The following is a 16,107-nucleotide window of genomic DNA, read 5'->3' on the forward strand; positions in this document are numbered from 1 at the left end:
ACAAGGTCAGTAAATTTTCGAAAATACTTTGTAGGAGTAATGCAAAACACCTGTTTCTTGAAACGTTTTAATTTACAGCTTTCGGGTACCTCTTTAGTTACACAACTACCTTTTCTTTGATAAGGCATACACAGAATGATTTGACCTTTGACATCAAATCGACCTTTGGGGTCATAATCAAAGCTGCCACCGACCCATATTTCCTTTCCATCCTAATCAAAGCTCCCATGTTGTCATTCTATTTTCCTTTACACAAAATTAGGTCTAGGTACCTAAAAGTCAACCGCAATATGCAGTTTTCCTAATTTGAACTTTGACCTCAAATTAACCCTTCAAGATCATAATCAAGGGTAAGATCCACTCGCATTTTCTTCCCCATCCTATTATTGATTGATCTGAAACGGTTGCCAGCTATTAACAAAAAATGCCGTCCCAAGTGTAAAATTGCATTTTGGCTGGCCCACTGTAATTGATTCAATCATTCAATTTCGTCATCAGTATAAATTCATATACGAAGTATTGTTCCTTAATCTAAACAAAAAAGAAAGTTTAAAAAAGTGAGCTGTGTGATTATTGCGATATGCTTCTACCTTATTTCTTTGGCCCGTTGGTTTTAGTTAATTTTGAATCACAAAAAAGTGACAAAATTAAATCGGTAAAATGAATGACCAAAAACGAATTTGCTTGTCCGCCTCTACGCCTCTCCCGGAGTGAGACGAAAATGACGATAAATAAGACAAAAAATAGTGGGTTTTTTTTGAAAATTAAAAAATTAAATTAAAAAATACCTGGATCCAATTATCCTCTCGGTCGACAGAAAGAAGATGTGAATGATCCATTATCAGAAAGCCTATACAACCAGGTCTAACTCTATCGGCTTGGAAACCGGCACTTTGCAGACTAGAAGATGAAGTAAATGAGCTGTCTGGAATTGTTCCATCTTCCACGCCCAGTTGAGATTGGCAAAGTACTGCAAGTAGAAATAATCTTAAGTCACTTTGATTTTAGACTAGGCCTATGCCCTGACCTAATGTGACGTTGGATCACCAATTCAGCACACGTAAGGGTCTATCAGTTTTCTGATAATATGTTTGCGTTCGTTCTTCTTGTATTCAACATTGTTTACTGCAGAGAACAGTGTTGCCCACAGCAAACAGAAGTTACAAAAACTCTCAATCTAAAATTCACTTCATTTTGAGCACATAAATTGGGTATCATGAAATGGACGAGAGTTAAGGCTGCATTATGGTACACATTGTAAGTGATTCGTTTCCGCTCGACTGATCAATAATTATTTTGAGATGATATAAAATGACAATTTATCGCATGCTACAAATTAGCGCATGAGTAAAGAACAAACAATCTTCATTTCATTTGACTTTATTTCCTTTGGAAATTGTGAAAAAGAAATCACTATGAATTGGATTTAATCTCCATCGTCATTGGAATGTATCGTCTAGTGGCTATTTCCCATGCCTTCAACAGCCATGCGTGCCAACAATTATTATGATTAAGGATCAACGACGGCGACGCCATGCATGTTTTATAATCAACGTTCTTCCCATTTATGTTTCTCGAGGGCTTTAATTAATCACTCATTAGTATGGAAAGAGTCAGGATATTGGTAAGCATTAACTTTTATGATAGAAACGTTCAATTTGTTGTAACTTTTTCCAGTCTACCAGTGCAATGTAGTACACCCAAATGTGAATACCGGTAAGTCAGTAAACAACTCGTTGTGTTGTGCCCTGACACCTCAGCTTGTGAGGGAATCACAAGATGATATTACGGACCAAATTTTAGTGAATTACTAGTTCTTGTGGCCTTGGTCTTTTTGACAGGGGATGTAGAGACAAACCAAGGTCCTCTGGAAGCTGGTAAAAAATGTCTATGGGTTATACAGGTGCCTATTTAGAAAAAACACAGTGCTTATGCAGGCGCGGATCCGGGAGGAGTGGGTCGAGCACCCCTCCCCACTCTGAGAAAAACAGAAAAAAAAATGGTAACGCAGTGGGCAATTCATAAAAAGTAGCAGTGACACTCCTTATGATGGGAATTAATGCAGCAGGTGTCAAATCTTTAGTCACGCCCTCTCTTCAGGCAAAATTAAAAATCACGACCGCTGAAAATGGTCCTTAATAAGATACCTGTGCAGCCTAGAAGCTCCAGTCGCATGCTGGGTTTGCAATACCACCGGATGGGATGCACTCGAACTGACCTGGCTACAACTTGGTGTTGAAAGTAGTTCGTTGCAAGGTGATTATTGTCAAAGTTACCATAGAACTCCTATGAAAGGGGTTTGTATTCAGACTGAATTAACTTGTTTTGCTTGAATGCAGTAGCAGATTTGACTTGTGTGGAATATAAAAAAAGAATTTAAAGAGAATCCAAACGCTGTATATGCAATATAAAAACCGGACTCTGCATTAAATATTGCTCGTGGGGAATCGAGCTTCATTTTGCCCTATTTCATTACTTACCTTAAGGTATCAGTAATGATTGCTGTGGATGGTTTTTAAAAAACTCTTACCTCGCTTATTATGCATGCTTATATACACATCATGATTTCTTACCTCTGAAGAACTATGAGATGTTTTGACAAAGAGCCAGCTACGATTCTGAAGAAATGACACTTTGAATACAATCACCCACTGACTTTTGTCCTGTCGACCCTGCGTTATGACGCCTGTAACATGAGTCCACCGTGTAAAGTCAACTTGCAACCAAACCTCTGCGTGGACGTTATCGGTGTGTGCGAGCCAGCCCCCAGCCAGTCCAAGTTCGGGGTCACCTCTTTGATTCAATCGGGCCCTTTGCGGCCCATGTGTTCGGCTGTCCCAGCTGCCCGAAGATGATATCTGATGGTTGGAAATCTCCCCGTTCTCTAAACCAAGCCGCTCCTGGCAGAAAGCTTAGAGGTAATAGATGCAACAAACGTACGATGGCATAGTACCTGATAAAAATTCATGAACCAGTTTATATCTTCATGGATTTTATGGAACGTATTACCGGTTTTGCTATGCAGTGCTCGGCTCTTGGGCACATTTTAATCACTAATAATAACAAAGAAGAACACGAGAGGTTTACACCTGTTCAAGAACAGAACGTAAGGCTTTTCCGCATTTTGAATGTTTCTTATGGCAAAAGGTAATGGTGCTGTGAAGAATGGACATTAAATGCCACATTATTTTAGTCCAGCTATCTGGAAGGTTCAATCGCACATGGACTCCGGGAGATTCGAAGCTTTAAACATTGCACCTCTTATGTCAGGTTTCCTGCTACTTGAGGAGGGCACTTTTTGTCTGTACCATTTCCTTTTCTAGTTACCTCCATATATAAAAACTGATGGGACACGTCCTTCAGGAGATATTGGGCTTTTTAAGAGTGCACCTCTAATGTCACGGACTTGCCACCTGATTATGGCATCATCACATGAGGGCAATTTTACTCTGATTTCTTCCCTTTCTAGTTATCTGCAAAGTTTCAACCAGATGGGACACGTACTTCAAGAGATATACGGCTTTCTTTGAAGAGTGCACCTTTAAGGTCAGGTGACTTGGTACCTGATGACGTCATCATCACCTGTGGTCCGTTTTCGTCTTTGCTGCATCCCTTTTAAGATATCTGCAAAGTTTCAACGCAATCAGATATGTACTTCAGGAGATACAGGCCTCTGAAATTTGTACCTTAAATGCCATGTCACGTGGCACTTGGTGACGTCATGATGAAGATTTCCTTGTGGACCAAGTCTACCCTGAGGAGGACCGAGTGATGATCTTATGTGTATTGTCAGATCGAAAAAAATGCCTAGTCTTGATGTTGAAAAACATGTGCAAAAATATGGGAAAATCTTAAATATGGTAAATTCCACAATAAATCAGGTGATAAACTTATTACGACGTCATGTTTTGAAAAAGACCCTTGCTATAAGTTGCTTAAGTGTGTAAAGTTTCAAAGCCATATGACTTTGTTTAATGCCCAAAGAGGTGACAAACAAAAGGGCTGGAAGTTTCGCTCACGGTGTTTGTCTGTTTAAAAACGTGAACAAAACATATGTGGAAATATTAAATGTGTAAAATTCCATAGTAAATCAGGTGATGACGTCATGTTATGCGAAAGACCTCTGCTATAAGTGTTAAGTGTGTAAAGTTTCAAAGTCATATGACTTTCTTTAATACCCAAAGAGGTGAAGAGAAAAAGTTGGGTTAGACCAAGAAGAAGAAAAACAAAACAAAACAAAACAAAACAAAAGAACAGAAAAATAAGTAGAGAAACAAAGCCTTTTCTGCACTGTGCGAAGAGCCAGTAAGTATGTTTGAGTAGGCAGTCTTAAACCAAATGATGTTAAGATCAGCCCAGCTTATATAAATTCCCATTCATAAATACTTGTTGAGTCAGAAACTCACATTAAAGTTCACAAATTGATGGTATGCCCCTGTTGGAAGTAGTCATTAACATCGCCTTAGAAATAAACTGGCATGCACGTGGCACATACTACAGTTGTGTAGAGCGCCACTGGCCAATGGAACATTTAAATAGGCGTACATTTTCCTGTGGCTCTCCAACGAACATTTAAGACCAGCGAAACGCATTTATACCCATAAATAAATAAATCAGTTGATGAATTAATAACAATAAGCAAAAAAGAATCAAGTCTAAAAACAAGGAAGGTTTAACATGCAGAAATCATACTTTTGTTGACGAAAATCATCATGCTCAGAAACGTACAGCCGCCATCTTGGATCATGACATTATGCTCTAGAATGATTTTGAATTTGCAAAGTTTTCATGTAAAAAAAAAAACTTTTCTTAAATAAAATTCAACTTCACACTGATCCAATTTATTTTCTACTTTACACCTAACACTCAGGTTTCTATAATTTCACTTCACAGTTCTTTACATAAATGGAGCCTCCTACGACATCTGCAAACACTACATATAAGAAAATTGGCGCCTGTTGAAGGACGTGATGTGTTAAGTGAAATTAACTCTAAATTAACTCCAAAAAAGAAAGCAAAATTTAGTTTTCTCGAAAAGTACAACATTCTGGGTGGAAATATTTTACAGAGGGATTGAAACTGTTTCAAACTGTAGTTTCTTTCAAGTAAGATATTTCAGGATTATACCGTAGTCCTATTGTCGGGATTCTACTTTACACCACCTTTAAGAACGGCATATGAGGCCCAAACTGTCGACTTATAGGAATAGCTTTCCTTTCTTTAGCTATCTATGAATATCTGTCAATGTGCTTATGAGTATAACCCCTGAAGTGGTGAATAGCGATGTGAAAGTTTACGCACAACATTTTCAAACTACTTTAGATGCCACTTCTCTAGATGCTGAGCCACACAAAATATCCTTTTCGGGAAGCAGCCAAAAACTAAACCTTAAAGCATTTACAAATTTGAGCCATTGTCATATTTGCAATCTGTGTTCGGTTGCATGCTAAACCCAAAATGCAGCGCCCTTTATAGTCTTCATTGCTCCATTTCGGCTAAAATCATGCCAAGGTAAACAAGACTTGCTAACCTGTATATTTTGCAGTGCTGCTTTAGAGGAGGTGGTTGTTCCTCGCTCGAGCAAAGCAAAGAGCAAGTTAGCAACATTTACAATAAGTGGGCCGTCGTTAGTTGAAACGAGGAACAGAGCAAGAAGGGGCAACTTGTAATAGAGGTTTAACGACAATCATGATCAAAGTATAGGTAGGCGCGCCGAGGACGGGGAGCGGTGTCCTTTTTTTTCTGGTCAGATGAAAAGCATTGAACAGGGAACGACCAGTCTTTCTTCCAGCTGCTTTGGGATGGCAGATGTAATAGGTTTTCCTGGCAAATTTAGGAAAATGTGCGATCTAATCAGTAAATAAAATTTCAATTTGGCGTAGATTTTGAAAACGACATAAACCATTTCATTTTCGCAATAACAAGCATTCGACTTCGCTTTGCATCTTTCAAATAAATGAATGTGCATTACGTTTCACTACGGAGGTTACAGATACGTGACTGGGATTTCGGATTGACGTATTAGTTGTCAATAATGCATTCTTATTCGCCAAAAAAATGTCCTTTACGTGACCCTTTGGAAGTGGATCATTAATCCTTTTCATTGATATTTATTCAAAATTGCAAATCATACCTCCAACTTCATTAGAATATACATTTGTACTAAAATCATCACACAACTTTTTGTCATGCTACCCATGAATGTTTATAGTGTTTGTCAAACTGTAGAAAGAAAATTAAGATTTTTGTGATTAAAACGCAGCACAAGAAGGAAAGTGCCCTCAGTGCCAGTGTTTATAGGTTTCCTACCACAGTCGGTATGTTTCCAGTGGCAGCATGAATAGCTTATTTCAATCATGAATATTCAAACATTTAACAAATTAACTTAACACTTCTACTTCTATTAGCACATAAGCGAATTCCAATTCGTTACCAGGCATACGTTAAACAACACTTCCCGCAAAATTGCCTGCATATTTTCCGAAATAGATTGAGTTCAATTTAAGGCGAATGCAGAATTGTAGAGGTGCATTCGATTTCACGCAAAAATGAATACCAATATACTAAACCAGTGCAATATCGAAAAATTGAACTGAATGCACCCTGATTGAAATAGAATTTGTATTTGTTAAATAGAAACGGGGATTTGAATGTTTGTTCTATTTCGCTCGAAAACGAACGCTGCCATTACTATTTCATTTACATATTTTCCGACATATGCCGACATATGTTATCGTATGAAAAATGTAATACTGCACAATAATGAAATAGAAATTGCCGATGATGTTACATGAACCGATAATGAAGATCGGTCAATAATGTTGTAACCCCAAACTGTCCGATGACGAAATAACAAAAAGACCAATAATGTGACAACAATTTGTTGCTTGTATTTCGGAAATTTTGGGTACTTATTATATCATTGGCCTCTTTATGTCAAGATTTTCGTGTTATTGCATTATTGGTCAATCTTATAACACATCTCAACCACAGACAGAATCTGCAGAATCTGTGGGTGAGGTGTTATAAAACAATACTGACTGCTTTATTTTTCGTAAAACTAGTCTCCTTTGGTGATCAATGAAGCGTTCTATTTTGCCTCAGCTTCGTCTTGGAAATAGAATTCTCCATGGATCACCTCAAGAGGCTAGTTTACTAGACCACTTGAAGCAGTCAATATTTGTATATTATTACACTATTGGACCGTTATTACATTACCTGCAGATGTCCCTAATCAGCCAGATCATAATATGCTATATGAAATGGTTGACTACGGACATCCGCGGCCAAGTAAGCCACACATGCACATCAGTAACTCCGGCACCAATTTTCCATCAAAACGACTTTACATCCCATAGACTAGGGAGTGCTTTGTTAGTCTAAAGATGGAGGACGAAATTAAGGTGTGGAGAAAGTTCAACATAGTTTTTGTAAGTAAATAATTTTAATAATTGTCGCAATTTGCTTTGATGAAGCGCACCCTCTCTGGCCAATTGCTTGCAGCGCACGCACCACATTTTTCCCAACATGTATGGAGGTGAGTGCAATGGGTGGTGAGATTCGTGCTTTTTTGTTTGTAGCGACGCCATTTTTACATTATTAGAGGAACCTGAAAATCATGTACTTATTTTAACCTTATCAATGACACTAAATATAAGCATTTTTCCTATTCAACACTTTATAAAATGGGGTTACGACCTGCGAAGTGTCAGAACTAGACGTAGTTCTATTCGTTTATGCCCCGTAACGTTATCCATTTACATTTATCAGCGGGTTAAGATAATTCATTGGCATTCGTTGTGTTCCATTTTTTTTTTTTTGCTTTTTCGCAAATTTGCGAAAAAGGCATTGTTTTTGTTCCTTTTTTTTCTTTGTTTTTTTTCGCAATTTTGCGAAAAGACTTTCCTTTTGTTTTGTTTTTTGGCTTTTTCACAAGTTGCAAAAAATACATTCTTTTTGTTCTTTTTTTGCTTTTTGCAATTTTTCGAAAAAGGCATTCTTTTTGTTCCTTTTTTTTGCTTATTCGCAATTTTGCGAAAAGGCATTCTTTTAGTTGTGTTTTTGGCTTTTTTGGAAGTTTGCGAAAAAAACATTACTCTTGTTCTGTTTTTTTTTGGCTTTTTGCAAGTTTCGAAAAAGTAATTTTTTTGTTCTGTTTTTTGCTTTTTCGTAATTTTGCGAAAAAGGCATTGTTTTGTCCTTTTTTGGGGCTTTTTCGCAATTTTGCGAAAAAGACATTCTTTTTGTTCTGTTCTTTTTTCTTCCTTCTTTTTCTTCCTCTTCTGACCAAAGCCCATGTGTTTTGTGCACGTTTTTTCTGCCGTTGACTTTGGTCCTTTTGCAACTTTGGATCTTTATCAAACTTTGTGGTGTCATAATGACGTCATCAAGTGATTTATTATTGATTTTTCAATATTTATTTCGGCCCACGGATTTTGTAAACGTTTTCCAGGCACTTGTATTTTGGTAACTTAGCAATATTTGATCGTCATCAAAGTTACACCAAGTATTCCCCATAAATCGAAGATAATACGTAGATAGTTACGTCATTATGACGTTGTCAAGTGATTTATTATTAAACGTTGAATATTCCATTAAATTCGATCGGGTAGAATATTCTTCAAATCATATACAGATGTAGTCACCGTCGTATTTTGTCCAATACCGATATATCGCTTTTTTCATAACGACATTATGGAAATGTCAAATGTTATTAATTTTGCACGGATTCTACTCTTTTTTTGCTTAAAAAATATGGCTGGCACCTGATCTGCTTGGGGACGTGTTAAGTTGCGAACCCCAAACACGACGAGTGATGAGTGCTTTAGAGGAGTTTTGACCTTATGTGATGATGACGTCATCAGGAGACAAGTCATATGACATTAAAGGCACACTCTTTAAGGCCTATATCTCCTGAAGTAGATGCCCGATCGGGGTTTAAATCTTGCAGATATCTTCAAAAGCGAGGGCTTTGGAGAAATATTGACCTGATGTGATGATAACGTTATCAGGAGACAAGTCACGTGACATTAAAGGTGCACTCTTTACGGCCCTATATAACCCGAATAACATGTCCGATCGGGTTCAAATCTTGCAGATATCTTGAAAAGGGAGTGCTTCAGAGGAAAATAGACTTCATGTGATGATAACGTTATCAGGAGACAAGTCACGTGACATTAAAGGTGCACTCTTCAAGGCCCTATATCTGCTGAAGTACATGCCCGATAGGGTTCAAATCTTGCAAATATTTTGAAAAGGGAGGGCTTTAGAGGAATATTGACCCGATGTGATGCTGATGTCATCAGGAGGCAAGTCACATGACATTAAAGGTTCATGGTTTAAAGCCTTCTATCTCCTGAAGTACATATCCCATGGAGCTGAAACTTTGCAGGTAACAAGAAAGGGAAGTGTCTTAGTCGAAGATTTACCTGATGTGATGATGATCAGATGAGGATTTAAATTACAGAGTACATGCACTTTTTAAAGCATGTTTTTCCTGAAGTATATGCCTGGTTATGTTGAAACCTTAGACCCGAATGATCATGATGAAATAATTACACCATCAGGTTTGTGCAGTAGATTCGTTTTTCAACTTAACAAAACGAATGCGAAAAAGCTATCTCTTCTGTTGGCAAACAGACTCTATTGCTCTTCTTTTTCCCATGATCTAGACTGATTAGAGGGATGAATCTACTGACATGTTATAAACAGCAAGCAACACCATGACCACGAAATAAAGTTTACTTGAACACTGCAACCAACGAATATTGGCCTCAATATTCTTTTATAATCTTCACCATATTTTTACCCCAACACACCAACCGCTTTCAAGGTGAATTCACTAATAAACTGTTTTATTTTTGTCTAACAAGGAGGTGCAATATTAGACTATAGCGTCAGACAAGAAGGAATTTTTGAATGAATAAAACTTCTGTACGAGTGTTTAATATAGGCCCTAACCAACGCCCCATAAAAGGGTTTCTCTCACGTTCACGTTTAAGCAGTTTATTTTTAATTCAGTTTGATATAAGCAATTCATTACTTGCAAGCTCACGTATAAGAAGTGTTCAGTTGGACTGTGTGTATATAGCCCATGCATTTTCAGGTCAGTGTGTAATTTATGAAACTTGGGCCCTTTACACTTCAGTACCAGCACTCTGTGAGAATATACATGTGTCGCAGAACTCACTTGGGCAACCGAGAAGCTCCAGTCTCATTGCAGAGAAACCGTGCCAAGATAGAGGCACAACTCGCACCAGCCTTGCTAAGACTGGTTGACTGAAAAGATTCTCAACAGGCGAATCCCTATCAGAGTTCGCCAAGAAGACCTGCCAAAAAAGAGAAGTTCACATTTTACACATGACTTTTAAGGCTAAGAACCTTAACCAATGGCCTTTAGTTTTTACGTGTTTATAGTGGTCGCCATCTTTCTGAGGTCATGCACTTACACTGATTGCAAAGTAACCCAGCTGTGCACAGAAAAGGACGATATATTTTGCCATTGAAACTTGACTGACTGGACATTAGAACGGCTTATGATGAATATACATGTAGTTGTTTTTCATTCTTCATTTTTTCTTATAGAAAAAACAGGATAATGAAACGTGGGTTTCTATTCTAATTTTGATTTGGATAGAAATGGCTGCTTCTGTACCAAATGCGCACACTCTTTTCGAAGGGGACTGATGGCAAAAAAGGGAAGCTGCATTAGAGTGAAAGAAAATGTTCATTTCTCTGTATACGTGTCAATACCATTTTAAGTTACATTTTTGAATTTCAACTGAAGTGTCATTGACAGGAACTCTTTTGAAGGGAATAATTTATTACCTGCACTCTTCCGCTTTCATCAGCCACATCATGGATTAAACCAGCAGCAGTAGTCTCTAAACAGTTGCCACAGTAGCCCACCTTGTAGGTCTCCACCCAGTGGCGTTGTGTTGATCCATCGTGAGCTAACCCACCTCCTTGGGTGACCACTCCAGTTACAACTGTGTCTGAGCCTAAATTGACCTGTATCCACGGATGGGTGTCAGTACTCATGGGTGACCACGCTTGTTGGTTATTAAGTCTGGCTGAGTGAGCACTGCTATGCCCAAGGGGGTCTTCAAGCACACTAGACGCCGTCATTCTTTCATCAGGGATTGTCCCGTCTTCAACACCCAGCTTATCCTCACAACGACCTTTAACACGCATGAAAGAGGACTGGTGAATGGCATATACGAAGTGTGATTGCAATTATCGACATGCTACTATGTGTATATGAAATTTCTTATTTCTCTCATTGTAGTCGGAGTAGTACATGTATTGAGGTCTTTATTCAACATTTTTCTCAGTTCATCCTGAAAATGTTTCCTCTTTTTACTGAGGAAATTAAAGGAAAATCACATTGTCTTAGATTGAAAAGATAAGGAATAAGAAGCAGTGACTGAGGCCCTGGTTGCCGTCTATTAAATACTCTTGCACAAAAACGTAAACTCCATAATCCTTTGACTTATTTGACCGTGTACATTCGTAAGGTTAAGATCCATATGTTGGGAGGTAGCCAGTCATAATTTATAGCGATTCTTAATGCATAAAGGGTAGAAAAAGAAGAAGGTGCATTGAGTTAATGTCAATTTGTTCAAAAGTTATTCTATTGCCCTGCATATAATTATTCACATTTCCCAGCCCGCGCCTCTGTTCGTGTTGAAGGTGTACGTATGTACCCCCATTAGTACGTACATCATGATGGCCCCACATAGCTAACAGTCCCAAATCCTCTGATTTCAATATGATTCTACGTACACCCTCAGGGGTTAGGATTAATAAAGAGTTTTCACATCACCAAATAAGAAACAAATAAAATCACCCATCTTAACTGAGATGAGTAACATCAGCCTATTTTGAAGTTACTCTAATTTCTTTGCCACATGCTCGCTTTGGCAATTTCAAAATAAGCATCCAAACAAATCAAGAAGTTTCGGTGAATTTGGATGCCAAAAATTGTATATTAAAGACTCTACATGATTACAGCCGTTTTAAAGCGTCTGTATGGGCAGTGCATTGATGCTGTTCGTAATAAGTTAAATAGATCGGGCGTTCAGAAATCCTGTTCACTTAGAGACAGTGTTGAAGACAAAGCCTTACCTCTGCATCCCCACAGTTCAATTTGACTAAGAAATCTACGATGAATCAGTTCTCTGTACCGCAGTTTTACAAATCGGGTGTACAGAGCCGATGGAAAACGTATTACTCCTGCCTTGTCCAAGCTCGGAGTGAAGAACTGTCAGAAAACCACAAGAAATTTATTTAGATGTTAGTTAGTTACCTAATTATACAGAGGAAATCATTGTTCTCTTTTTATGCCAGTCATGCAAGCCTTCCCTTTTACGGCAGTAAATACCGTACCTCTGTAATTATAATTCACAGTTAGATGACTTGATTTACTTGCTAGAATTATATTCCGCACTGGAGAGATCCCATAAGTATATAGAGTTTGTGTGAGTTGCACTCTTGTCTAGCTTGGTGTAGAGTTCATTGATAATAGAATCGCCACTGTTTGATGGGTATTCTTGTCGAACCTGGCATTGTCTGACGAACACTCAGGGCAGGTGTCCCACTCACCGGTTTTGTCCCCTGTCCTGGCACTTGCGGCGCTAGAAATTTCGTCGCTGGCATGCATATGCAGAATGCTTGCTTCGCTATTTCGATCCCATAGTCAAATCTTGCATCAATATGGATAATGTAGGGATTACTTATCACATTTGAACGAAAGCTGGTAAAATTCTTTACCCCTGTGTATATAAGCAAACTTGAATTCTCTATTCTAGTGGGTTGATCCATGGCAACAAAAGTGAACAGATATTGACTGGTTCGAGTGGTATAGTAAAGTAAACTAGCCTCCCGATAGATAAAGCAGTATTTGTTTTATAAGTTTTCACCCACAGATTCTGAGCTGAAAATCAATAATGAAACACCAAAACATTAATCAAAGTTAATTCAAGAATTACAAGGGGAATATCAATTTTGTCAAGCCAATATTTTACAGTGCTTGTAAAGTACCAAGATCACATCAATACTTGGGGAAGTTTCACAAACAGAGATCAAGACAAATTACGGGTAATATATAACAGCTGGAAGATAAAACTAATATTCATACCTTCAGAGTTTCCATCTGTTCAAAACTAAATTTTCAAATTTTATTTGAAGCAAATTACCATGCATGCATCCATGGAAATGGAAAGTGCGATTGGATGTTGCATCAACATTAATATTCGCATCTGTAGCCACTGGGGATGAGGTATTAAAAATTGCCTGGGCGAACTGGTGAGTTAGCCACGTCTCTCAAAATAAGGATTCTTGAGATGCTGTCCTCAATGGGGAAGATTGACCATGTGTTTACTGGGTATGATTGCTGGGGCTCTATATGAGATGATGGCTGTAATTCCTGATGCTCGTTTCTAAGTGATGGCCAGAAACAGTCATGATTTGTCTGGAATCGAACCAAGTGTTGCTTAAAGCTCTAAAGCAATGGAAATAACCGTCAGTTTAATTCGTTGGACATTGTCCCGCATTACAATACCACGTGTTTGAGCAAGCAGCGTATCAAGCTTTTGGGGGGGGTTCAAAATCGAATGCGGTTTCGGACTCATTCAATATTACGTTAGGGAGAATATAAATCACGAACTCCTGGTCCCGACATCCTTGCTTTTAGTTGCTGGTGCTGTTTTATTGGGGTTTTGGTGCTAATATACGGATTACATTCTTTTCTGCTCACCTCTGAAGTATTCTTTGAAAAAAAATCCGTCATGGAACAAGTTACCCCCTCCCCATCCCCTGCTGGATACGCCATTGGTCTGAGCTGGTGCAAAAGTGGTCTGTCTGTCTTTGCCAAAGAGATTCACAGTTGGATGTAGCTTTTGTGTGCACGGTAGAAATGTGTTCGCAGGAAAGTGGGGGTTCCTAGGCACTTCATACATCAGCCCTGCATGACTTTTGTCGTCATTTTCCCTGGTTTTTTTTTCATGAGGTGATCACATTTTATGATACATGGATACTGGAACTTGTTGGAATTAGTATGTATTTTGAAGTCTGCCCTTTTGAAATATATCATAATGTCTATGAACACCTTGTTCTAAATACCAGCTGGTGGGCGATATTCCTCACTGGCGAAGCATTTATTTGTTGACGTCCTCTGGAGTAATGGGACGTTTATGTTCCACATGCCCCTTTCCAATTTTTTTGAAGTGAATTAACAAGCACCCCTGTAAGCCACTATTGGATCTCTTACTATTGGATCCTTCACAACGTCGACTGGGTTGCTTTCTCTGTCGTTGAAACCTATTAAATTTGTAGCTAGTACGTCACCCGGCCAACGGGATCGAGAGTGACAATAAAGGCTTACGCTATGAGCCAAAATACACGTCTGGGTACTATTCAAGGTTTCGTTGCTACGGATATAGTTCTTTTCAGAGCGAGGCTGCATGTGAATAGTCTTTGTGGAGTGATGGTACAAAAAAGTAAAACTGGCAAGCGTCACATGACACACTTTTGACCGATCAAGATACAGAATGTGTGGGTGAGGTGTTACACGGTTCAAATCAAACCCCGCGATGTGCTGTTCTCTATGGAATTCCATGTCTGCCGTCGCCCGTCGTGCGTCGTCCGTCGTGCGTCATCCGTCGCCCACGCGTGCGTTGTCCGTCGTGCGTCGCTCGTCGCCCGTTTTTTTCGTCTCGATTGCGCAGTGGTATTTTTAACTTTGACCCTTCATCGTTTCACATGTCCATGTACTTGTTCGATCGATCCATCGTGCCTGACTCTCATTTTATCAGTAGAACTAGAAAATGTATTCGTTTTTGCAGTTGCGCCGAACTCCACTTGAAAGAAAAAATAATATCCTTTCATTTTTAAAGACTGACAACTGTTAACCGACGTGTATATGAAATAATACTGTTTTTGTTACATCGATAACTTAGTTACTCTAGACGTAACTTTACTCGTTAACGGCCTGACGTTAGGTCTATAGCCTATGTAATATTTCTGTCTGTCCCTGCACGATATCCCACAGAATTGAATGTAAATAATAAATTATTTACAATGCTTGATTCCTTAATAGTTTTCATAACTGACGAACTGATTCAACATTATTTTTAGTGCGGGTATACTTATGATGGAATCTGCTGTATACTCCAAATTAGTTGCAGGTAGGCTCACAGAAGTCTTTTAAAGAGTAAAGTTACTTGTTAGCCCCATAAATAATGCTGATGTACTGGGAAACCTGTTCTCATTGGTCTATCCAACATGGCATACACAGCCACAAAACCAACTCGTCACATTTTCTGAAACTTAAACCAAAAGCGGTGAAGCCAATGTTCATGCTTTGGAATATTATCATTTGTTCCAAAGAGCAGTGCTGCGTGTCGGAAAAAGCTGTAGTAACAAGAGACGCACATGTCTTCGGTGGAGTATGTTGGCGCGCTGAAGTGTTGGGCGACAGCCAAGCCAGGTGGTCTGCGACAAACGCTCCGGAGGTGCTTTGCGAGTGCGAAGCGCCACAGGGTGCGTTAGAAAGTGGCATTGTAGATCAGATTAGTAGTGGTACAACTGTAGTGACTGCCGGTGTTAAAATGAGCGCTGCCAGGGACCATTTATTCGAGATGTCTCGTTAACGTGTGCACGGGCATTGTACCTCGGACGTTTGCAGGGGAGTGTCCTGAAGAAGTTATTATCTAGGATGCAAATAGTACGGGTGGGAAGCGTAAACCGCAAAACGAGATCGCAGATGGAACGGTCACGTCTGAATGAACAAAGCAGGGTGGTGGACTTAGTAAAGATGGTGCCTGTCTCTGCATTTTCCAGTAGCGTCTTAAAGTGCTTGAGGAGAATGTCTCTGACAGCCAGGTAGAGCGGGTGGTATGTAAGCACGAGAGAGATGCGATCTTGCTGTTTAGACAGGGCTTTCTTTGTGACAGTTTCCCAGGTTATAGAAGAAATCTTGCGGAGAGCTGCGTCAGTGACAGATAGTGGGTTGCCACAATGGTGGAAAAATCCATTCATTTACTTACAACGCAGTTTGTACATGTTCTTATCGCTGCAAAGTCTGCGGAGACACGGAAGTTTGCTGTA

At 39.0% G+C, this 16,107-nt stretch overlaps 1 protein-coding gene across 1 annotated transcript in view; it reads right to left on the bottom strand.

The window, feature by feature from the left end:
* Positions 1-16,107, bottom strand: part of LOC110987618 (uncharacterized) — a 58,157-nt gene that overhangs the window by 14,955 nt on the left and 27,095 nt on the right. The window contains exons 12-17 of the mRNA XM_087137315.1: positions 12,127-12,262; positions 10,828-11,180; positions 10,190-10,328; positions 2,574-2,911; positions 2,148-2,286; positions 789-970 (exon numbers count right to left, since the gene is read on the bottom strand). Of these exons, the coding sequence (XP_086993441.1) occupies positions 789-970; positions 2,148-2,286; positions 2,574-2,911; positions 10,190-10,328; positions 10,828-11,180; positions 12,127-12,262 (1,287 nt within the window). The remainder of the gene's footprint in view (positions 1-788; positions 971-2,147; positions 2,287-2,573; positions 2,912-10,189; positions 10,329-10,827; positions 11,181-12,126; positions 12,263-16,107) is intronic.

Source organism: Acanthaster planci, linkage group LG05 (genome assembly GCF_054643075.1).
Source record: "Acanthaster planci isolate LZ-2023a linkage group LG05, COTS_SCS, whole genome shotgun sequence".
Taxonomy (NCBI): Eukaryota; Metazoa; Echinodermata; class Asteroidea; order Valvatida; family Acanthasteridae; genus Acanthaster; species Acanthaster planci.